At 42.7% G+C, this 23,017-nt stretch overlaps 1 protein-coding gene across 1 annotated transcript in view; it reads right to left on the bottom strand.

Moving 5' to 3' along the window:
- Positions 1–3,251: 3,251 nt before the first annotated feature.
- The window catches only part of LRIG2 (leucine rich repeats and immunoglobulin like domains 2), a 53,065-nt gene continuing 33,299 nt past the window's right edge, over positions 3,252–23,017 (bottom strand). The window contains exons 12-19 of the mRNA XM_033918332.1: positions 21,390–21,553; positions 19,200–19,520; positions 17,158–17,439; positions 14,238–14,687; positions 11,470–11,619; positions 9,214–9,369; positions 8,488–8,763; positions 3,252–6,556 (exon numbers count right to left, since the gene is read on the bottom strand). Of these exons, the coding sequence (XP_033774223.1) occupies positions 6,333–6,556; positions 8,488–8,763; positions 9,214–9,369; positions 11,470–11,619; positions 14,238–14,687; positions 17,158–17,439; positions 19,200–19,520; positions 21,390–21,553 (2,023 nt within the window). The 3' untranslated portion in view covers positions 3,252–6,332. The remainder of the gene's footprint in view (positions 6,557–8,487; positions 8,764–9,213; positions 9,370–11,469; positions 11,620–14,237; positions 14,688–17,157; positions 17,440–19,199; positions 19,521–21,389; positions 21,554–23,017) is intronic.

The raw sequence follows: 23,017 nt of genomic DNA, 5'->3' as shown, positions 1-23,017 counted from the left end.
GTGGCTGGAAACAGTTTGCGAGACACTGTTCTAGTATATCGATGTGTCTATTGCTAATCTAATCTAATCCTTAGGTTTGTATACCGCATCATCTCCACGTTCGTAGAGCTCGGCGCGGTTTACAGTAGATGAAATAGGAAGGAACTACAACAGAGGGTTAGAGGTAGAAGTGAGAAGAATATAAGAGGACTTGGGATGCCAGATATAAGAGTTTTCTTGATTCTTAAGTTGGAGAGAGGCTTACATTTTTTGAGAAAAGCCAGATTTTCAGATGTTTGCATTTGTTTCTGTGATTTTATTATTCATGCTATCCGCATAGAATTGTTAGATATGTGGAATAGAAATCTTCAAGTTAGTAAATTATTAAATAGTGCTTAGTTGATTTGCTGCCACTTTCCCACAAAAATGCCAGGATCATGCACATTCAGATGCACAAGTAGTGTTTAAATGCAGGTGCCCAGTTTTAGCATTGCAGAACCCTGCTTGGCAGATTTTGTGCCAAGTATGAAAAATGCACTGGATGCCAGAGGTGAAACTGGGACATATCTTATCCAGAGAAAAGGACACACGTGAGACTGGATACACCTTTCAAACTAGAAAGGGAAAACGGGGGGATTTGAAAAGACACAGCAAATATAGGAGTTTCAAGTCTCAGTTTTACTGAATGACAATGCTTTACAATAAGGTAATGGATGTTACACATGCCATACAAAATACACAATTTGGTAAATGAGAAAAATACACACATACATACTCAGACAGAGCAGCATAGAGTAAGACACTGATCTTTTTGTTCATTTTTGCTATAGGTGCACCAACCTCTATAGAAGCTGCAACTTTTGCAAGCCAAGGTGTGAGCTCATACACACAGACATCTCATGGAGCGGCAGATCTATCAGAAGAAATCAGCTCCATGTTTCTAGCACCAACTGTGTCCCTTCCACCTCAAATATTTTACCTGAAAGCAGTCCAAATACTCGTGAACTGCTCTGGTTAAATCTTGCACAAGTCCTTTGTGAATTCCAGCTGAAATACCGTAACTGTTCCCTCCCTGTCTCATCTTCTGAGAATTAATGGGTATCCCATTACTTAAGTGTTGCAGTTCCTTTGACTAAGAACAAACATAGCTTTAGAAGCTACAGGACAAACCCAGAGAACTTCAACAATCACGATGCATAATCACCAACACTCTTTTGGCTGCAGTTTAAATCAGCTGTGGCCACTTTTTGTAATGATTTACCCAGGCTCTCTGTGCATCATATTCACGGCTCACAGGAAGTCCTAATTGGTTCTCTGTATTTGGGATATATGAAATTGTGGTGGAGGAGGATCTTTACAATCTGGTTCCTCTCTTGCTGACAGAGGGCCAATGTATTGAAAAGCAGATAGTATGGATGCACTTTCCCCAATTGGTGGGCAGCTGCAGATACTATTGAACTGCTTACAGCTTATACCCCAAAATAATACTCTACGGGGCTCTCTTCCAACAACAACAATTTATTATTTCTATAGCGTTACCAGGCGCACGCAGCACTTGTACATTGTACATGCAAGAGACTGTCCCTGCTCAGAAGAGCTTACAATCTAATTAGGACTGACACACAGAGGGGGGCTAAAAGGTGGTAGGGAATGACAGATATGATGGTTGGGTCAGTGTTTAAACACAGCTTCAAGTGGGCTTTTTATTCTGGCTTTGAATACTGCCAGAGATGGAGCCTGATGTAGCGAGCCAGGCAGGTTGTTCCAAGCATGTGGTATAGCAAGGTAGAAGGGAAGGAGACAGGAACTGGCAGTAGAGGAGAAGGGTACAGAGAGGGACTTCTCTGACGAGCTGAGTCATGGTCATCATAATAGAAAACTATTAAAGACATAAGATGCCTCACTGCCAGTCTCAACTGTAGGCCCTCCAGGGCCATGGAAATACCTCATGAATCTCATCTGGAAAAGGTGTGAGCTAAATAAATATGCAAATCAGATCTTAAGGTCCATGAAGTTATGAACAAATGCCTGTTACCTTCCAGCAGCAGTCAGAGACTGGGGAATAAATATAGCCATCTTTTACACTACAAATTGGAGGAAGCCGGCTTGTGGCCCTTGATCAAGAAATACCACTGTAATGGTCAAACCCAGCTGTGGGGGATCATGTAAAAAGCAGAGGAAAATTGTGGGGCGCCTACCGAAAGCTAGACAACGAAGCTTACTGAGCGACTGGCCTGCCTTTGCTTTCATCAGTGAATGGACAATCCATCATAGATTACTTTGTCCCATAAAATCTTATTTATTTGAAGTTTCAGAGAAAGAACGCTCTTATCCTCAAAATCCTACACACTTTGAATACCGCTGATTTTCAGGCTAATATGGCAGACTGCTGAAATAATGGACCTGTCAAATGAAAATATGTACAAAGACACCAGTGAACTAAAACACCCACAGTAATCACCAAAATGGAAGATGACCAAAGTTCCCTCAAACCTGTAAGTCCTACCTAATATCACCTCCACAAAAAAAAAAGTAAAAAATGCTTTACAAATACCTGACCAGGAAGCGGGTGAACTGATGAGACATCAATTCCAACAAAACCACTCATCTGACAAACCTGCTCTTCAGGAAATAACCCAGGGCTTGGAGGGGATTGGATTGTGTGAGGTGGAAAGTTCATTTCTTCTCATTTTTCTTGTTATCTGACATCACACATTAAGTTTTAGGTAAGATATGGTGTTCTGTTCACCAGTTTATGCCAAGCTCATTAGCAAAATGCGACTTCATATTGTATTTTATTACTAAACTAAACTTAGGTTTATATACCGCACCATCTCCATAGACGCAGAGCTCGGCACGGTTTACAGGATTTAGGATGAGAAGGAACTCCAGTGGAGGGTTTAAGGATTAAGTGTAAGAGGGTGTGGATGGGTGGGAGAGACCAAAGAGGGTGGAAGTGTTACAGTTTTGAGAATAGCCAGGTTTTTAGGTGTTTGCAGAAAAGTTGGAGGGAGCTTGAGGTTCGGAGCGGGGAGGTAAGGTTATTCCAGAGCTCAGTGATTCTAAAGGGGAGGGATGACCCTAGTTTGCCTGCATGCGAAATACCTTTTGTGGAAGGGAAAGATAGTTTAAGAGTTTGGGAGGATCTGGAGGAGGTAGGAATTGCAGAGTTCCAGGATAGAGGAATAACGGCAGGAAGGATGCCATGTAGGATCTTGAAAGCTAGGCATGCACATTTGAAGTGGATCCTGGGGATTATTGGGAGCCAATGGAGCTTAAACAAAAAAAGGGGAAACCACTGTCTTAATTGTGAAATGTAGGATCAAAGCACCATAGCTTAAAAGATACCAGTTCAGATTAAGGCATACAACTGGGAACAGAAAAGGAGCCAATTGATGGATTCAAAAGGGAAACCCCCCACCCTCAAAACCCTCCAAATCAACAATTTTTAAAAGTCCAAACCTAGTGGCCAGTTTGTTAGTTAGTAATGTACTGTAGCAGCTGTGGTATCCAAGCCTTTGAACGTTTTTGCTCTGGATGAAAACCACCACTGCGGAACACATGGCTATGAAAGCCGTACCAGAGATAAAACTAATTTTTCTTCTTTCTGAAACTCCCTTGGCAGTGGATTTCGGACAAAACTGAAAAGGAAACAGTCTCTACACTTAGTTTGATGTTAAACCAGTGTTTATCTGTTTTTGCACTGCAATTGAATGGGAACAGTTGCAACTGCCACCCACTGGGGACACAGAGGAACTGCATTCAGCCCACCTTGGTTATGCAACAGAGGGGAAGGTTATGCAACCATGCAAACGAGGCAATAAAGGACAAAAACACTGACATTTTTGAGGGATATTGTGACTTGTTTAAAAGTGGTTCTTGGGTGGAAATAAAGCTTTTGGGTTCAGACGAGTGGAAGAATATAAACCAAAAAGAGCTGAATCAACAACAGGGGAGGTGGAAACCCATTCACCCCAAGTCTGAAGGAGAGAAGAACCACTGGGGCAAGGCGGGCCAGCCTGGCTCAAGAATGGAGCTAGAAAGAGCTGGAGTCTATGAGCCGCACTGCCTATAGTCAAAGCTATGCATTTTGCTCAGTGGGAAGGTGACTCCCTAAATGGGAAATTTTTCAGAGCTGGTATGCTCTGCGTTGGCAGAGGTGGACCTCTTGGACCACTCCTGAAGAGTCCAGGATGCAAGTCGGCACTAGCGGAGCAGCGGAGAAGGGCCCTCCAGTAGACTCTTGGAAACCACTGAAAGTTGCTCATGACTAGGCCTGTGTATATAGTGTAAATAAAATGTCCATAAATTTATTAGCCAACCTTGTCCAAAGACACTTTTTGACTTTCCTGGGGGAGGGAGAAGAGGATCCACTAACACTTCTTTCCCCCAGGTGGCGGTACCGAGTGCCAACCAAGGGAAGGACCAACGGAGACCGTCTTCGGGGGACTCCAGCCAGGTCGAGAACCAGACCCAGGGCCGCCCCAAAAGGGGCGTTACATTCCGATTACATGATTCCATTAAGCTGTAACAAAATGTTAGCCACATCTATTCAAACAGCATAGTTAGCTGGCGAGTCACAGCCACATTTCTCTTCACTTAAATTTGTTAGCAGCTTTTTAAAACAGCTACAATACATAATATATTTCCAATGCTGCTTGCTACTGTGTTTCCCAAATGTACTTACTTTTTTTTTTTTAATCTGTTCGGTAGTGCATCAAAATTGTTACATGAAATACATATCTTTGGAATAATAAAAAAGTAGGGAATATTTACAATACAATCAATCAACACATTTATAAGTAGTGTATACAAAAAAATATTTATAAATGCAATTTACAATCAACAGATATCCTTTATGGGTGAGAATCTCTGGACCGTATTTCCCTGCAAATAGCAATGTTGATTACCTGTATTAGGTGTTCTCCAAGAAGAGCAGGATAATAAGCCATACGAGTGGGTGAGGTCATTCAACAGCACCAAACCAGGTTTCTCCACACATACCACATGACGTCAGTCTTATAAAATAGCTCAATTGAACAGCTTCATGTGGGAGTGAGAGAGGGTTTGTCTTACTGTCCTCAGGGACCACCTGTTACAGCTGTATTGCTTTGCTATCTCAGGGCAATGACACAATACAGAAGTGGGAATCTCTAGATTACGGGTTGCCATTCAATATCCCAACCTCCCCCCCCAAAAAAAACAAACCCAAAAAAACAAAAACAAAAGGAACATACATCAATAAGTGCCATCAACAGCAGAAACACATTTCCAGTCAGTGAAAAGCATGTTCAGCTTTACACTTTTCGAGAAGATAATCAGAAATAAAAACAGCGGGCTTACGGAGAATGCAGCCGAGTTCTACCCCTAGAAGAGAGAGGGTCAAAGAAGCAAAAGATAAGCGATCCCTTAATGAAAATGAAAACTAATCACTGAGGTCACCTGCATAAGGTGGCAAATCATCTCTGAAATGATGATCGTACTTCCAAGAAGGTAGTGAAGAAAATTGCATGGGATGGCAGCTTTTACCCTAACCACATTACTAGGCAGACTGAAGCAGATAAAACCTTTGTGGGTTTTGGTTTGTTTTTTTTTTAAAGTAAGCTTTACACCTGCAGACAGCTAGCAGCACTAAGGGATAGAAAAGTTAGTGGGACTATTTGCTACTACATGGGTGCTCTTATGGTGGGTGGGTGGGTGTGTGCGTTGGGGGTAGATGGGGACAACAGAAGAAAACCTCAGGCCTAGCAACTGTGTTCAACCCCCCCAAAAAAGGAAAAATTCACAAGGGCAAACAAAAGCATAATTACAAGACAGTACCGAGATCCCAAGGTGATAAAACCAGAAGGTCAAACCACAAAGAAAACTCTCAAGCACAAAGCAGGTGAAAGATGTCCAACTGGTAGCTAAGCAGGGATTCTTATCCATGCCTGGAATAGCCGAAAGACTTTCTAGAACTCGCTGGGGAAACGCAAAGCTGTTCACTGCACAGTTTTCATATTTCTCGGCATCAACCGATACCAGTGTTGTCCTTGGCTGAATACCGAGTGTTCAGCAATGCACGCTATCACAAATCTGTGATGGTACATTTATCTCCTATCATTTCCCCTCCAAAACCGATACGATTGTGAGCGCGGGTCTCTGTACTATCTACTTTAGGACAAGGCTTCCAAACACAGACTTTGGGAAAGTATCCAGGCAGTGCTTCCAACTCTCTCTTCTTAAGTAAAAATCTGAAGTCTTATTCCATCCAACTTGGAATTATAAACATATATACACAAGCAATTTTTGGCCACAGGATAAACTCCGAGGTAGTTCGTCTGAATTAGCTTTTTCCCCCCCTTTTCTTGCTTCTATGTGTTTTCCTTATACTCTTGAATGCTCTGAGTCCTATTTAAATCAACGTTTTGTGTTTGTAACCTCTGGCAAGATTGGGGTGGAGGACAGTCTCCTCTCTCTTGCATGTCCTCGCTTTCAAGGGCTTCAGGGTTCTCCTGAACAGTTGCTATCTGCTGTGAAAGGCCAGCGACCGAAATTCCCGATTCCTTGCTTAATTCCCAGAAATGCTGAAAAGATTCTGTAGAAAAAAAGAAACATAAAAATGTATTTGCTGTGGCAAATAAACTAGAAACAAACACAATTAAAATAAGCACCTTCAAGTTCAAGTTTATTAATATTTGATGAATCGCTTAATCGGTTTGCTAAGCGATGTACAAAATTATAAAAAAATGAATAGAAATACAGAACAAGACTAATCAAATGACAAATATCTAACAACAAGACAAATGACAAATATTTAACAACAAGACAGACTTGAATTGAGAGGAGAGGGGGGGAAAGTTACAACTTTTTCATTGCGGAGAAAGAACAAAAAAGAAGAAGAACAAAAGGGGACGGGGGAGTTAAAAATCTAAGTATAAAAAATGAAGCTAAAATTTAAATGTTAAAAGCATCTTTAAAAAGATGAGTTTTTAGACATTTTTTAAAGGAGGTGGGATCTTTTTCATTTTTAATATATTGTAGTAATGAGTTCCACCATTGGGGGCCCATTACGGAAAACATGTCGGATCTTCTTGTACCAATTATTTTCAAGGATGGTATAGTTAAGAGATTCTGGGTGGATGATCTAACTGGTCGCGTGGTATTATGGGATGTTAACATTCTGGCTATAAATTGAGGTTCGTTGTAGATTAGGGTTTTAAATGTTAAAAACATGACCTTAAAGAAGATGCGGTGACTGATGGGAAGCCAGTGGGAGTCGATCAAGAGTGGCGTAACGTGGTCATATTTCTTGGCGTTGTAGATTAATTTTATGGCTGTGTTTTGGATAATCTGGAGTCTTCTTTTTGAGAGATGTTAAGGAATAGAGAGTTGCAATAGTCCATTTTAGCTATAATCAGCGAGTGAACCAAAATATTAATTGATTTAGGCTCAAGAAATTTGCTAGGTCAAGAGTGGAATCACAGGATGAAATGCACCTTGCACTGAAGATAAACCAGGGTGTACCAGAGTAATACTGTGGTTCTGTTTAGAATTTTAAAAATAATTTCAAACAAACCAACCTATACAGGTGGAGAGGTGGCCTAGTGGTTAAAGCAGCTGCCTCAGCACCCTGAAGTTGCGAGTTTTATTCCCACTGCAAACCAACCTATACAGATGGAGAAGTGGCCTAGTGGTTAAAGCACCTGTCTCAGCACCCTGAAGTTGCGAGTTTTATTCCCACTGCAAACAAACCTATACAGATGGAGAAGTGGCCTAGTGGTTAAAGCAGCTGCCTCAGCACCCTGAAGTTGCGAGCTTTATTCCCACTGCAAACAAACCTATACAGATGGAGAAGTGGCCTAGTGGTTAAAGCACCTGTCTCAGCACCCTGAAGTTGCGAGCTTTATTCCCACTGCAAACAAACCTATACAGATGGAGAAGTGGCCTAGTGGTTAAAGCAGCTGCCTCAGCACCCTGAAGTTGCGAGTTTTATTCCCACTGCAAACAAACCTATACAGGTGGAGAGGTGGCCTAGTGGTTAAAGCAGCTGCCTCATGTGAGTTTTATTCCCACTGCAGCTCCTTGTGACACTGAGCAAGTCACCTAACACTTTATTGCACCAGATACAAAATAAGTTATCTGTTTAAAATATGTAAACCACTTTGATATAACCACACAGAAAAAGCGGTAAATCAAATCCCATCACCCTTTATAAATAATTTTTTTTTTTTTTGGGGGGGGGAATAATATGAAGACGTGAATGTATATGTTTTGCACTTGTTGGTCATGGTGTGTGGGCTGGTAAAGCTGGTGTTCTAACCTACACTGAGTATCTGTTTTACCAGTGAAAGAAAAAGGTAGGTTTGGCCAGCAGACGCTGACCTTTGGCCACATCCCCATTGCACCTTGCTTAATTTTTTTGACATGTAGGATGACGGAGGCGCATGAACTGATTCCAGCCGTCTGCTGCTCTTTGCTGAGTCACCAGAAATCCTGCATTACACAGCACGGAGGCCTCAAACTTACCGTTGTTAATCTGAGGCGAGGCTATTTTCTGATCACTTCGTCTGTCACGACTGGTGGGGTAAACGGACAGTGCTCGGTCTGCTAGCAGACTCTCCATGGCTGCAGCTTCATTCTGTGCCTGAGCACTTTGGGGGATTTGCACCATCAGACTGGATAAGGTCTGGTCTAGAGGATCCTCCTCGGGAACATACGTGTATGGACAATACTCCCGTGTCCTGGAGTAGATGTTTGCATTGTCGTAGCAATCGGAGCAGATCACCAGAGGCCCAGTTCCACCTAATATCAAAAACCAGGAGGTTTACAGGAGAATCTGTAATAACTTTCCGCATAAAATCTGTTTTACTACTTGGAATACAGGTACTTGGGACCAGTGGCACAGTAAGAGTGAGTGCCTCCCCCCCCCCCACCGTTCCATTTCCCCATAGCTTTTTTTAACTTCTCCGGTGTGAGTAGCATGCCCACGTCGGTGTCAAGTTTAAAGTTTATTTGAGATTTGATAAAATCGCTTTTTTCACAAAATACAAAGTGAAAAAATGTGGGGAGGTGGAGGAAGTGGGGTGAAGGACCCCGCTTGAGACCCTCCGGGTTTGACCCCCCCGAGGTCAAACAGAACCCCAAACAGGGCCCACCCAAGCTCAATCCGGCCAAAAAACAGGGAACTGAAAACCCCTAAACAAATTATCTTATCCTGCCTTGTGACCGTCTTTACAATTTTTAAGCACATACCTGGAATAGGCAGCTGCGCCAGTCCCTCGGGTGCCTCTCCTGGCTGGAAGCTGCACCGGCTGGAGAAGAGAGGTCCCATTCTGCCTGGCAGGTTTGACGGGAATGAAGCGTTTATCATTTCTGTATCCGTCTCACTACCTGTGTCTACATAAAGTCCTAATTTGGCAAACGGAAGGAAGCAGAAGAAAACCACAAAATTACCTACAAGTAATAAATTAGAAACAACTTTAAAATACATTTAGTATAAAAGGAAAAACATTGATCCTGAAAAGGTGCCGAGAGAGGACCTGCTGAGGGGAAGAAACTTCATTGGTGAGTATACTATCTGCTTGGAAATTGCTTTCAGACTTGGAAAAAAGTAGACTTGGGGTTAAAAAGGGAATTCCAGTGCTTTTACTATAAAAGGCAGTTTAGAAAATAGAAAAAAAAATTTGGCATTAAATGTACTGCTGATCTCGAATATAAACGTACCAAATCCCCCCTGCTTTTACAGTCACTTCCTATAGAATGCTGGGTCCTTTTCAAGATTCTTCATTTGGCTTTTCAAATTTTTAACATTAAATATAACTCTTGCCAGAGCCCTTCCTGCCCCCACCATTTTCTTACCCGCTGAGGCCTGGCCCTGGGGGAAAAATGAAGTTAGCCGTGTGGGAGTGCTGTTCAGCCTCAACTATGTGGCATGTACTAAGCGACAACCCTAGGTTTGTCTTGGAGGAAGTAAGAGGCTCCAGCTCCAATCCCAGTCACTGTCTGACGCTCGAGTCCAATGCTACTGGCACTCTTCCTGTAGTGCCTGCCTCAATCGCCACGTTGGAAGTCTGCCTTGCACTGGCTCACGTGGCCGTGCAGAATATTAGTGTGGCTGGAGAAACTGGGAGTGTGTGGCGCAGAGGTAAGAGCTACAGCCTCAGCGCTCTGAGGTTGTGGTTTCAAATCCCACACTGCTCCCTGCGACCCTGGTCAAGTCACTTAATCCCCCCATTAGATAGAGTGTGAGCCCACTGGGACAGATAGAGAAAAATGCTTGAGTACCTGAATGTAAAACCACTTAGACCAGTGGTTCCCAACCTTGTCCTGGAGGACCACCAGCCACTCGGGTTTTTGGGATAACCCTAATGAATATGCATGAGAGAGATTTGCATATAATGGAGGTGGGAGGCATGCAGATCTGCTCCATGCATATTCATTAGGGCTATCCTGAAAACCTGACTGGCTGGTGGTCCTCTAGGACCACTGGTTTAGACTATAAGTGGTATATGAATACTTAAATAAAATTGTGAAACTGGCATGGGTTAGACTTGCCGATAAAGTGCAGTTTAATGTAGGGTAGTCCGGAGCTGCAGAGTTATGCTGCCTCACAGCTCCGTGGCTGTCCATCTTAAGCCTGTCCAGTCTCTCCCACTGTGGTAAATCTTCTGCATAGTTGCAGTGAGTCTGTAAGGTGAACGAGTGTAAGGAAGACTCCAAAGTGGTGCGCTTGAGCTAAGACTGGTGACAGGGGATTCTTGAGGGGAGGTCTCACGGCCAAGGCTCACTACTGGAAGAGTTGTAAACATTTACCAATCAGGGAGTAGGAGCATAATGTCCAATCGGGAGCACTTCCTTGTAGAAGTGCTCCTGATTGGCCATCAAAGCTCCAGCTCTGTCTCCCTGATTGGTGGATGTGCAGAACTCTCCCATGTGAGAGGTTATCAGTGACTGGTGCACTGCGGGATGAAGGAAAGTGCGCGGCCACGCAGCTTAGAGGGAAAATTGGGGGGGGGGGGGATAGTAGATGACATGGTTAAGCAGACTAGATAGTAAAATGAAGGCAGATAAAGACCATCGGCCTCTTTTAAAAAGCCGCGTGGCAAGAGACCCGAAGCCCTTTAAATCTCTATGGGCTTCGGGGCCGCTAGTGCGGCTTTGTAAAAGAGGCCGCATATGGCCTAAGTTTCATTTTTACAACAACTTTAAAAAAAAATAAATAAAATTATTCGCACAAGAATTTTGAGGAAATTTATTCAATTACTAGGTACACCAAAATAAAAACTGGATGTTTCTCAGTATACAAACAGGAGTTCTACATTTATGGGGAAAGTATTTCTAGAGCAAAAAGTATACAACTCCAGACTGCCTGTGTTTCAGAAAATTACTTGCCTGTTCCAAATCCAAACCCAGCAGGCTTTACAATTCGAGCTGTGCTCGAGAAGGCTTATAATCCTAGTGAGGACTTGAGGCAATGGCCTTGACCAGCAAAGGAAAAACCGTGCTTACCATCTGTTCCTCTGTGCACAAAACCACTTGCAGGGGGCATGAGCTGCTGATGACTACCGGCTTCAGAGTTACTGTAACCTTCTGGAGGCTCCGAAAGCGTTCCCTGGGAGGAGAGGTAACTGGGAATATCCGCTGGTAAATTCATCTCCTCTGGAGAAAGGGATAAAAAACAAAACAAAACACAGTGATGAAATGAACTGTAGTCAGCAGGGATGTGAATAATTTAATAAAAACATCAGAAAGAAAGGATACTTAATGGCTTATTAGAAAATCATGTAGCTCTATCATACGATACAATTCTATTTGGCACGTCCATGAGGAAAAAAAGTCAAATTTCATCTAATAATAATAAACTTTTATTAATAATGACAGGAGTTGCCATTCAGCATATTACTAGAAATTGGAAAGATTATACCAGACTTAATTACACTTTCTGGTGGAACTCATTATGCTATACAAAATGGATAGGACAATTGCCATGCAAAAAGGAAATTATAATAATTTCAAAAAAATTTGAGGACCAATGATAACATATTGTAATGAGTAGGCACCTTTATACACTAAAGTATATTTAGAATAATGGGGAAGGGGGGATATATTGATTCATTATTGTTTTATTATTATTTTGAACATATTACATGTATGATACATTTGATTTGCATTATTTGTAGAGAGGGTAGGTGTGGGAGGGATTTAAAATATGTATTGAAAGAATAATATGGAATAATTTTCAAGTGATGTATAGGAATTAAATGATGTCATATTGTTCCCTTGGTGTAAGATGAAAAAATGAATAAAGAATTTGAAAAAAAAAGAAAAGAAAGAAAAGATACTGTCCCAGTGCTGCCATTGTTATTGAACTTGTACACATATTCTAGATCAGTGGTTCCCAACCCTCTCCTGGAGGACCACCAGGCCAATCAGGTTTTCAGGCTAGCCCTAATGAATATGCATGAGAGAGATCTGCATATAATGGAGGTGCCAGGCATGCAAATCTGCTCCATGCATATTCATGAGGGCTATCCTGAAAACATAGAAACATAGAAAAAGACGGCAGAAAAGGGCTATAGCCCACCAAGTCTGCCCATTCCAAATACCCGCCCCCTGGTTTCACTCCCTTAGGGATCCCATGTGAATATCCCATTTTCTCTTAAAATCCAACCCGACTGGCCTGTTGGTCCTCCAGGACAGGGTTGGGAACCACTGTTCTAGAAGATTCTATCTGGGACCTACTCAAGAACCTTGACCAAAACTTAGGATTCACTACAACATAAACACAAAAAAATTCAGAAAAGTGATCTAAATATTGTAGGCTTTCAACCTAAAAACAAAGCAAAAAATCTATCAGGTCTGAAAAACAGGCCACACGATGCATCCACTGGTTTCGGTGGATAAATGGGAGTGACAGATTATTTTCCATACAGTCAGTTCAGCAGCTTATAAAATGAAAAGCAAAACACTGAACAGCTTTGGTGGTATCAGCAAAAGTGGCTTAAATCTAGAGTACAGTATTCAGATTTCAGAGCATTCAATAAACTCATTTTAAGGACATTTTATAAGGAATGCCCCAACTAACTTTTGAAAGGAATATTGTGTGAAGAAACCAAACAAAACCAAATACAAGCAATACTGCAACCAGCAGGTGTTTTCATTGTTTTAAGAACTTCCTTCCTGCCCAAATTCAAATTTCTTTGGTACCGTATATATATATTTGAATATAAACTGAGATTTTGGGGCTAAAAAATGGGGGTCTTGGTTTATATTTGGGTCAGCGCTCACTTGCCCCCCTTTCCTGGACCTGTTGCAGGCCTCCTTCAGGCCTGCCATAAGTGCTGGTGGTCCAGCAATGGGCTGGGACAGGAAGGATCCCTCCCGCCTCCTGACCCGTCCGACTCTGACACATCCCAACTCCCTCCCACCTCCCGGACTTAAAAAACCTACCTTTAAAATCCTGGTGGTCCAGTGGTGAACCAGGGCAGGAGTGATTTTCTTAAGCTCCTGCCTAATGCAGAGCTGCTTTATGAATGGCTGCCGCATGTTCTTGCAGCAACCTTGCAAATTCCCAAGAACTTGCAGTAGCCATTGATAGCGGCTCTGCACTGGGCAGGAGCCTCGGAAGATCACTCCTGCCCTAGTTCAACGCTGGACCACCAGGATTTTAAAGGTAGGTTTTTAAAGTTTTTTTTTTTTAAGGCTGGGAAGTGGGAGGGAGGTTGGGATGTGTTAGAGTTGGCCGGGACAGGAGGCGGGAGGGATCCTTCCTGTCCTGGCCCACTGCTGGACCACCAGGGCTAATGGCAGGCTCGGGGAAGCCTGCAAGGCATCAGGGGAGGGAAGGAGGGGAACAGGGTGCAGAATCAGGTAGGGGAGGGAGAGAGGTAGAGAGGGAGGCTGGGTGCAGAGCCTGGCAGGGCACTTGAATATAAACCCCGTTTATATTTGAGTCAACCTTTTTTCCTCCTTTTTTGGGAGAAAAAGGTCACCTCTTTATATTTTCGGACTGGTTTATATTCGCGTATATACAGTAATTTCTACCATCTTCTTGGATAACTGACCCAACCTCTTGTACAGAATAGAAAACTTGACTAATATAACAAAAACTACAAGAAGAAAACACAGTAAACCCTCACAGCAAACGGAGGCCGAGGTACCGGTCCAATCACGCGTCCTCCATTGCTATGGAGATGATTTTATTTAGCAATCTTCCACGCCAAAAGAAATATCTTCAGCCCCAGGTGGGCAGTCAGCTGGACTCTTCTTTCACTCACCTGTGCTGCTTATACTGTAGTCTTCATTCTTTCTCCTCATGTGATATATGACGATCACCCAAACCAAAGAGGTGCCCACAACGCAACATACGATAACAATGATCACAATGCCAACTGTAGTCCAGCTGTCGTCTTCGTAGCCCACATTGGGCTGAGAGGAGTCACAATTGCGGGACAGAATTACATTCAGGTAGATGTGTCCACGCTCCGTCCCAAGTGTATTGGACATGATGCATGTATATTTCCCAGCATCCTCTGGGCCGGCGTCGACAATGATGAGAAGCTGATTGGCTGCGGCAAAAAAGTGGCGTTCAGTCACTGTCAGGGGCCCGTCGTCTTTGGTCCAGTTGAGGCGAGGGGCAGGGCTGCCACCTGCTATACACTGCAGGACAGCAGTTCCCCCTCGAGCCACTGTCCTATCTTCCAAGGGTCGCAAAAAGAATGGTGTCTCTGAGCAATTTGGGAAAAACAAATGTTAACAGGCTATCAAACAACAAACAGCAATTGCTGAAGGTATAATTACACTGACGTAGAAGCATTTAGACAATTATGCACTGGTAGGTAAGTTATAGAAAATGATTTTGGCAATTAGGCAGAAAGGCACGTGGGCCTTCACAAAATACACAGCTGTAATCCTGTTCAGCACATAGGGCTCCTTTTACTAAGGTGCGTTAGGGCCTCAACGCGCGGAGTAGCGGGTGTTAAATTGCCGCACATGCTAGACCAGTGGTCTCAAACTCAAACCTTTTGCAGGGCCACATTTTGGATTTAGAGGTACTTGGAGGGCCTCAGAAAAAATAGTGAATGTCTTATTAAAGAAATTACAATTTTGCATTTATAAACTCTTTATAGTTTATAAATCTTTCCTTTTGGCCAAGTCTTAATAATAATATTGTAATTTATAGCTAAAGAGACATTTGATCAAGAAACTGTTTTATTTTACTTTTGTGATTATGATAAACATACCGAGGGCCTCAAAATAGTACCTAGCGGGCTGCATGTGGCCCCCGGGCCGCAAGTTTGAGACCACTGTGCTAGACCTTAACGCCAGCATTGAGCTGGCATTATTCTAGAAGCGTACTGTGCGGTTTAGCGTGCGGTAATTTTGTGCGTGCGCTAAAAACGGTAGCGCACCTTAGTAAAAAGAGCTCATAGTATTTTAATACTGGTAAAGCCCAGAAATGTAATCATACAATGGCATTAAATATATATATATAGCCACGCGGCCTGCCCGGTCGAACGATCGAAAGAAATTTTTTAAAAAAAACAAACAAACAAGAAAATGCAACGTGAGCCAACGATAATGAGCCCAAAAAACTCAAAACCGCAGGCACAGAAGGCACATGTGAAGGAACTTCGCGCAGAGAGTCGAAGACAGACTTCTCAGCTCCGCGGAAGAGAAAGAACTGAGGAGACACGCCCGGTTCATTGGGCGGGAAGGCACTCGCGCATGCGCGGTGTGGGCAACTCAAAACTTCTAAAAGTTTCTACAAGCAAGTATGCTTGTGAGATGTCTGCACCCACTAGTGAGAATACCTGCCTCCTTGTCCTGGGATAATATATATATATAGCCATAATACCCTACACTCATGGAGATATTTATCTACGATCCTAAGCAGGATTACAAAATAAACACACAATTTCAATAGAAAAAAATATAATAAAACCCACAATATCATCACAATACAACTTACAAAAGCACAATCACTAAATTGGTAACTCGAGACTATGGATGGCAAATAATTTCTGAGATTGCATCAATTTAAAACCCTGAAGCTCTTAATAGCAAAAGCTCACTAAAATAGCACTAACTTAACTCTTTCAAACTGATCTCAAAGCACAAGGCAATGAATTCCACATTCTGGGACCTACGACATACAAAATGGAATTTCTATATTCCTCTAAATCAGTGGTTCTCAAACCTGTCCTGGGGACCCCCCAACCAGTCGGGTTTTCAAGATATCCCTAATGAATATGTATGAGAGAGATTTGCATATAATGGAAGTGACAGGTATGCAAATCTCTCTCATGCATATTCATTAGTGATACCTTGAAAACCAGGACAGGGTTGAGAACCACCGCTCTAAATCAACGTTTTTGAACCAGTGCGCTGCAGAACACTGGTGTGCCCTGGGAGTTTTCCGTCACTCCTGTTCCATCTCCAGTCAACAACCCGGCAGCAGGAAGGGATTCAGATAGCCAGCTAGTGCCAACCCCGCCAGTCTTCTCTCAGATGTAACTTCCCGCTTCTACATAGGCTGAGGTACACGCAAGCAAGCTGTCTTGAATTTCTGCTGCTGCCACTCACTACAGAAAATAAACATTGAGAGAAGCTAAACACACTTCTCCCTCCGTATTCGCGGTTTCAGCGTTTATAGAGAAAAAATGCTGATTCCCAGCACTTCACCGTGCTTTGCCTCTCCTTCAGGAACAGGCCAGGTCTCCCACCATGTTATCCGTGGTTTCACCATATACACGATGGTTTTTAATAGTAAACAGCAAACAACATATGAAAAAGTTATTTGCGGTTTTTCTGTATTCACGGGTCTGTTAATCCCCTATCGCAGCGAATACGGAGGGAAAAGTGTATCCCTGTTTGTGTACCCAATTATCTAGAGCAGGAGTAGGCAATTCCAGTCCTCGAGAGCCGGAGCCAGCTCAGGATTTCAGGATCTCCACCATGAATATGTATGAGATGGATTTGCATGCACTGCCTCCTTGAGATACAAATCTCTCTCATGCATATTTATTGTGGATATCCGGAAAACCTGACAAGGGATAACATTTTTCTGGCGCAGGTCTGTCATACCTCAAGTGAGCTGTGAAGTAAAAGGTCAGGGCAGAGCTCCCTAGACAAAGAATAGGTTTCTCCAAAATTATGCACAGTTCCCAGACACAAGAAAGAGCAGCTCTTGCTTACCCAGCACAGTTAAGGTGACATTAGCCGATATACTTCCTGCAATATTCTGTGCCATGCAACTGTACTGCCCCATGTCTTCAATTTTCACATCTGCAATAAAGAAGACCTCGTCTTCAGGCATGACATGCATTCGCCTTTCCCGTGCAGCAGGAAAATCTGTCCCACCGTCTTTCTGCCATGCGATCTGCGGCATGGGATGGCCTTCCGCAGCACACTCTAATCGGGCCATAGCGCCAGTGCGGATAGTCAGATCCATGGGGGTTTTCAGGAATGAGGGCATCTCTGCACCAAAAGAGCATGTCATACAGTTAGTTTATATCACCAACCAGGAAACAAATACATTTTCTGGCAGAGCCTTACTAAGTACATCATGAGTGTTGTAGTGTTACTGTCCTGTTGGCTCATGCTAATTGCCCCGACCTGATGAAGGAAGCACTGCTCTTAGAAACTAGTCCCAAATGTTTAATCAGTCAGAGAAACTCATGTCAGCTACACCTCATTTGTTGATCTTTATTCCTATATACCAGTGGTTCCCAACTGTGTATCAGGGTTTTCAGGATTTCCCTAATGAATTCACATCTTACCCAAAAAATCTGTATAGAAAATATTTTCATTTATTTAACAAATCTTTACAATCATTAAATCAAACTGTACAAATAATTCAAATATCCTCTTAACATTATTTATAAATACTTTTCTAAAGAATTAGCATCTCCTTCCTAATTATAATGACTAAGATAAATGTCCTATAAAATGTTCAATGCTCACTGTATTTCAAACCACAATCTTCTTTTTTGTATCTCCTTAAATTCAATTATCTTGTTTGCTGTAAAATGTTGTAATTGAATGCTGGCTTTCTTGTTTCCAAAATCCACTGGTGGCAAAATGAATGTTTCAGCGTTTCAATTCACGTGGATCAAAAACTGGTTGGCGGATAGAAAACAGAGAGTGGGGGGGGGGGGGGGGTAAATGGACAATACTCGGACTGGAAAAGCATCATCAGTGGAGTGCCGCAGGGTTCGGTGCTTGGGCCTGTGCGCTTCAACATATTTATAAATGACCTGGAAATTGGAACGACGAGCGAGGTGATTAAATTTGCAGACGATATGAAGTTATTCAGAGTAGTGAAGACACAGGAGGATTGCGAAGACCTGCAACAGGACATAAACACGCTCGAAAAATGGGCTGCGACATGGCAAATGAGGTTTAACGTGGATAAGTGTAAGGTAATGCATGTCGGTAACAAAAATCTTATATACGAATACAGGATGTCTGGTGCAGTACTCGGAGAGACCCCCCAGGAGTACTGGTTGACAAGTCGATGAAGCCATCTGCGCAATGTGCAGCGGCGGTGAAAAGGGTGAACAGAATGCTAGGAATGATTAAGAAGGGGATCACAAACAGATCGGAGAAGGTTATCATGCCACTGTACCGGGCCATGTTACGCCCCCCACTGGTTGCCATACTTGAAGGACACAGTACTACTCAAAAGGGTCCAGAGAAGAGAGACTAAAATGGTTAAGGGGCTGGAGGAGTTGCCGTACAGCGAGAGATTAGAGAAACTGGGCCTCTTCTCCCTTGAAAAGAGAAGACTGAGAGGGGACAAGATTGAAACGTTCAAGATAATGAAGGGAATAGACTTAGTAGGTAAAGACAGGTTGTTCACCCTCTCCAAGGTTGGGAAAATGAGAGAACACTCTCTAAAGTTAAAAGGGGATAGATTTCATGTAAACGTAAGGAAGTTCTTCTTCACCCAGAGAGTGGTGGAAAACTGGAACGCTCTTCTGGAGAGTATTATAGGAGAAAACACTCTCCAGGGATTCAAGCCAAAGTTAGACGAGTTCCTGCTGAACTGGAACGTATGCAGGTAGGGGTGGTCTCAGTTAGGGCACTGGTCTTTGATCTGGAGGCTGCTGCGGGAGCAGACTGCTGGGCACGATGGACCATTGGTCTGACCCAGCAGCGACAATTCCTATGTTCTTATATCAAATAAAATAACTGCAACCAAGATAAAACACTGGGTTGTATTGTTGCTGGCTCACCATTGACTGTCAGCTTGGCTTTAGAAGAGTAGTTGGAACCAAAGTGGTTTGTGGTAACACACTGGTATTTTCCTTCGTCTGTGAAATTTACGCTGAAGAGATGCAAGGTGGTTGTGTACTGCAGGACTTCAGCTCCGTGTCTCTGATACCTGGCAAAGGTTTCCACTTCTGCATCGTACAGAATTTCATTGTCCTTACGCCATACCGATGCCATAGGCGAGTCACTGCTGCTCATAGCCACACAGGTGAAGGTCACATTCATCCCTTTTAAGGCAACTGTAGTTTGGGGTTGGACCTTGATCTGCGGTTTAGGGAAATCATCTGGGGGGAAAACAAGAGAATATACTTTGAGTCAGTGGAATTGTCAAGTTCACAACTTCTACGTTACGGAATGCTGCTTCCATATGTAGCTGCCCATTTCACAAACCTACCCCCGTGTGCGTGTCTCCGATTAAACAGTGAGGCCGCAATTTTAATCTGGATTAATTTTGAAAGCGGAATGAACAGGGGATTAGGGGGAATTACTCAAAGCCCTGGACATACTGAGCACTTTTAAAACTGTAGGCTCCTTTTACGAAGCTGCATTAACTGCTTTAGCGCACGCACCCTTTTAGATCGCGCTAACCCCCACGCAAGCCGAAAAACTACCGCCTGCTCAAGAGGAGGCAGTAGCGGCTAGCGCGGCCGGCAAATTAGCGCGCGTTAAACCGCTAATGCGGCTTCGTAAAAGGAGCCCTGTGTGTGGGGCTCTGAGCTGGCGTAAACCCCAAAAGGGATATTTTTCCCTCTAGACATTTACTGTTATTCCCTTTGTGAAATGGGGAATATATGTTTAGATTTTTACCACACCTCATGGCATGGATCTCAACACGTAAACGCCAGCTTTCTAAAATCAGTATCGACAGGCATGTGCAAATGCTGCTAGGTACCCAAAGAAATCCTTTTATGTGTGGGGGCTATTAATAAACTATTGGAATTCTTTATGCCATATATTTAAAATGGAACGAGCAATAGCAATAGAAAGAGGGACATATACTAACTTCATAAAAATATGGGGGCCATTGGCAAAATATTGTGATGAATAGTCATCAATTCTTCTCTTTTCTTTTTTAGCACACTAAAGGGGGGAGGGAGTTGGGAATAATTTTACATAATATGTTATAATATGATGTGTATAATATGTGTATATTTCTATTGAAAATGTGATGAAGGATGGGTGGTAGGGGGGAGTTATTATATCACTAGATTTTTATGTGGTAGATATTAATGTGCTAATTTGTATAATATATTCTTTTGTGCACTTGTTGTTCAATTTGAAAATGAATAAAGAATTATTTAAAACAACAAAACTATTGTAATGAATAATTATCATTTTTCCCCGTTTAACATAAAAGTTGATATGAGGTGGGGAGTGGGTTTTTGATTTTCATTATTAGATATGAAGGGAAGATATTACGTTATATATATTATCTGATATTAATATGGTTGGGGGGATGGGGATAAATCTTATTTAAGGAGATTTTGTGGATTTTCAAGTGATGTATTATTTTAATTGCTGATATTTTCTGTGCACTTGATGTAAAATATAAAATGAATTAAAAAAAAAAGATAGAGCACCATGTCATTGTGGAACAGCAAAATACCTACAGACTTCAATCCAGATAGGACGTTATCTCAAGAGAGGCCCGAATTGGAGGGAATAATTTATATTACAAGTTCATCTATGCCTTGAAGAGAATTTGCTCATGAAGACGTTGATGTAACTATTCCAAGTCATACTTGGCCTTTAAATGAATCCATTCTTCTTGAAAATATTTACACACCAGTTAATAATATTTAACAAGATAATGAACCCCTCAAATGAACTATAATGCAAGAGAGTGGGTCACCTGAGGTGAAATCGTTTATTATGGAGCGGGAGGAATTTCTAAATTCAAATTGCTGAATCACATTTATGAACACCGAGGATAAACCACACCTGAGTCGCAAGATTAAAATCAAATTGTGTTACGGCTGCCTCTTGCCTCACCATTCCGTCTCCTTGCAAATGAGAGGTCAGAGAAATTGGGAAGAGGAAGGAAGAGATGCTCAACATGCTGCATCTGTTCTAGAGCTTAGAGAAATCAGGACTCAAGCATATTAAACAAGTGCCTGCACCTCACTATAGAAAAGAAAAGCCTTAACACCAACCACAGACAAAATCTTCAGCGTTCACACTTAAGAGACTTCGCCCTGTTAGCCAGTCGGGATGAGCGCAGCTAACCATCACAGCCTGCTGCAAATTGCTGTCAGAGAGCCACTGAAGAAACCATTTTATCTGGCAATCGCAGAGAAAGTTACTTGTGTTTAACAATCTGCAGAAAGAAAAAGGAAACTGGAATTAATTTGTTTTCCCTTTGGGAGAAGCGCTGACACTGTCATGACCGACTCGAAGGAGGCCACAGAGGCTGCTGCAATTTCTAAAAGCAAGATTCCAGCGATCAACCACCCTTTCAGTGAAAAAGAATTTCCTGGTGTCCCCGTGCAGTTTCCCGCCCCTGATTTTCCACGGATGCCCCCTTGTTGCCGCGGGACCCTTGAAAAAGAAGATATCTTCTTCCACCTCGATGCGGCCCGTGAGATACTCGTACGCATACACTGTATGTTTATTTGTATAAAGCTGTTTTATTGTTTGTTTCCTCATTTTAAATTGTCATGCGCATTGAAGTATTTGACATTGCGTGTACAACAAATGTTTAATAAACTTGTGTTAGTTCTTGGCACGTAGCGCGGGGTTAACGCGTGAGGCAATGCAGCGCGCTATAAAAACGCTAGTGCATCTTAATAAAAGGAGCCCTATGTTCTGCTCTACATTAATTATTACACTGCCCAACCTGTACTTTGCAAAACGGTGCCTTTGTATCACATTTTTTTCACTGGCAGAGAGAAGATTACAGTCTAGAGCACAGGTGTCAAAGTCGGTCCTCGAGGGCCAGAATCCAGTCGGGTTTTCAGGATTTCCCCAATGAATCTGCATGAGATCTATTTGCATGCACTGCTTTCAATGCATATTCATTGGGGAAATCCAGAAAACCCGACTGGATTCCGGCCCTCGAGGAGGGACTTTGACACCCCTGGTCTAGAGGAAATAGTGCAAAGTCTGCGTTAAAGACATCATGAAATGAGGCTGAAAGGGAGCAACACTAGAAATTTTTTCTTGGTGGATATATGTAACTGTTTCTCAGGGGAGAAGCTGGAAATCAAAGCAATAACCAAAATTCAAAGCCTTAGACGAGCACAAATGGCCCTTAGTTGTGAAGTAGTGACAGAGAAACTGGAGATTAACTGAGGTCCAACCACTAAGAAGAAAATGGGAGCTGACCAGATGGATTTTACAGTCTCTCCTTTATCAAAAATAAAAGCAATAGTTCTGCTCGCACAGGACAAGCGGCCATTTGACTTATTGTAAGAGGCAGAACACAACATGATGGTCACTCATAGTCTAGGCCAGGCCTACACAACTTTGGCCCTCGCCAGGCCAGGTTTTCAGGATTTCCCAAATGAACGTGCAAGAGATCAATATGCATACAACGGAAGCAGTGCAGGCAAATAGATCTTATGCAAATACACTGGGGATATCCTGGAAACCCGACTGGATTTGGCCCTCGAGGACCGGAGTTGTGCAGGCCTGGTCTAGGCCAACAATTGCCCTATGTCGCCCATCCTCCAGGTACTGGCAGCAAAGCTAGTCGTGCAACTGTAAAACTGTGAATAAATACCTGGCACAAATGCTATTTTTATACTCGATAAATCTACAGCATATTTTCAGCAGAAGCTAG

Source organism: Geotrypetes seraphini, chromosome 13, assembly GCF_902459505.1.
Source record: "Geotrypetes seraphini chromosome 13, aGeoSer1.1, whole genome shotgun sequence".
Taxonomy (NCBI): domain Eukaryota; kingdom Metazoa; phylum Chordata; class Amphibia; order Gymnophiona; family Dermophiidae; genus Geotrypetes; species Geotrypetes seraphini.
Note: the sequence above shows the minus strand (reverse complement) of the source record. Positions and strands in the feature narration are given on the sequence as shown.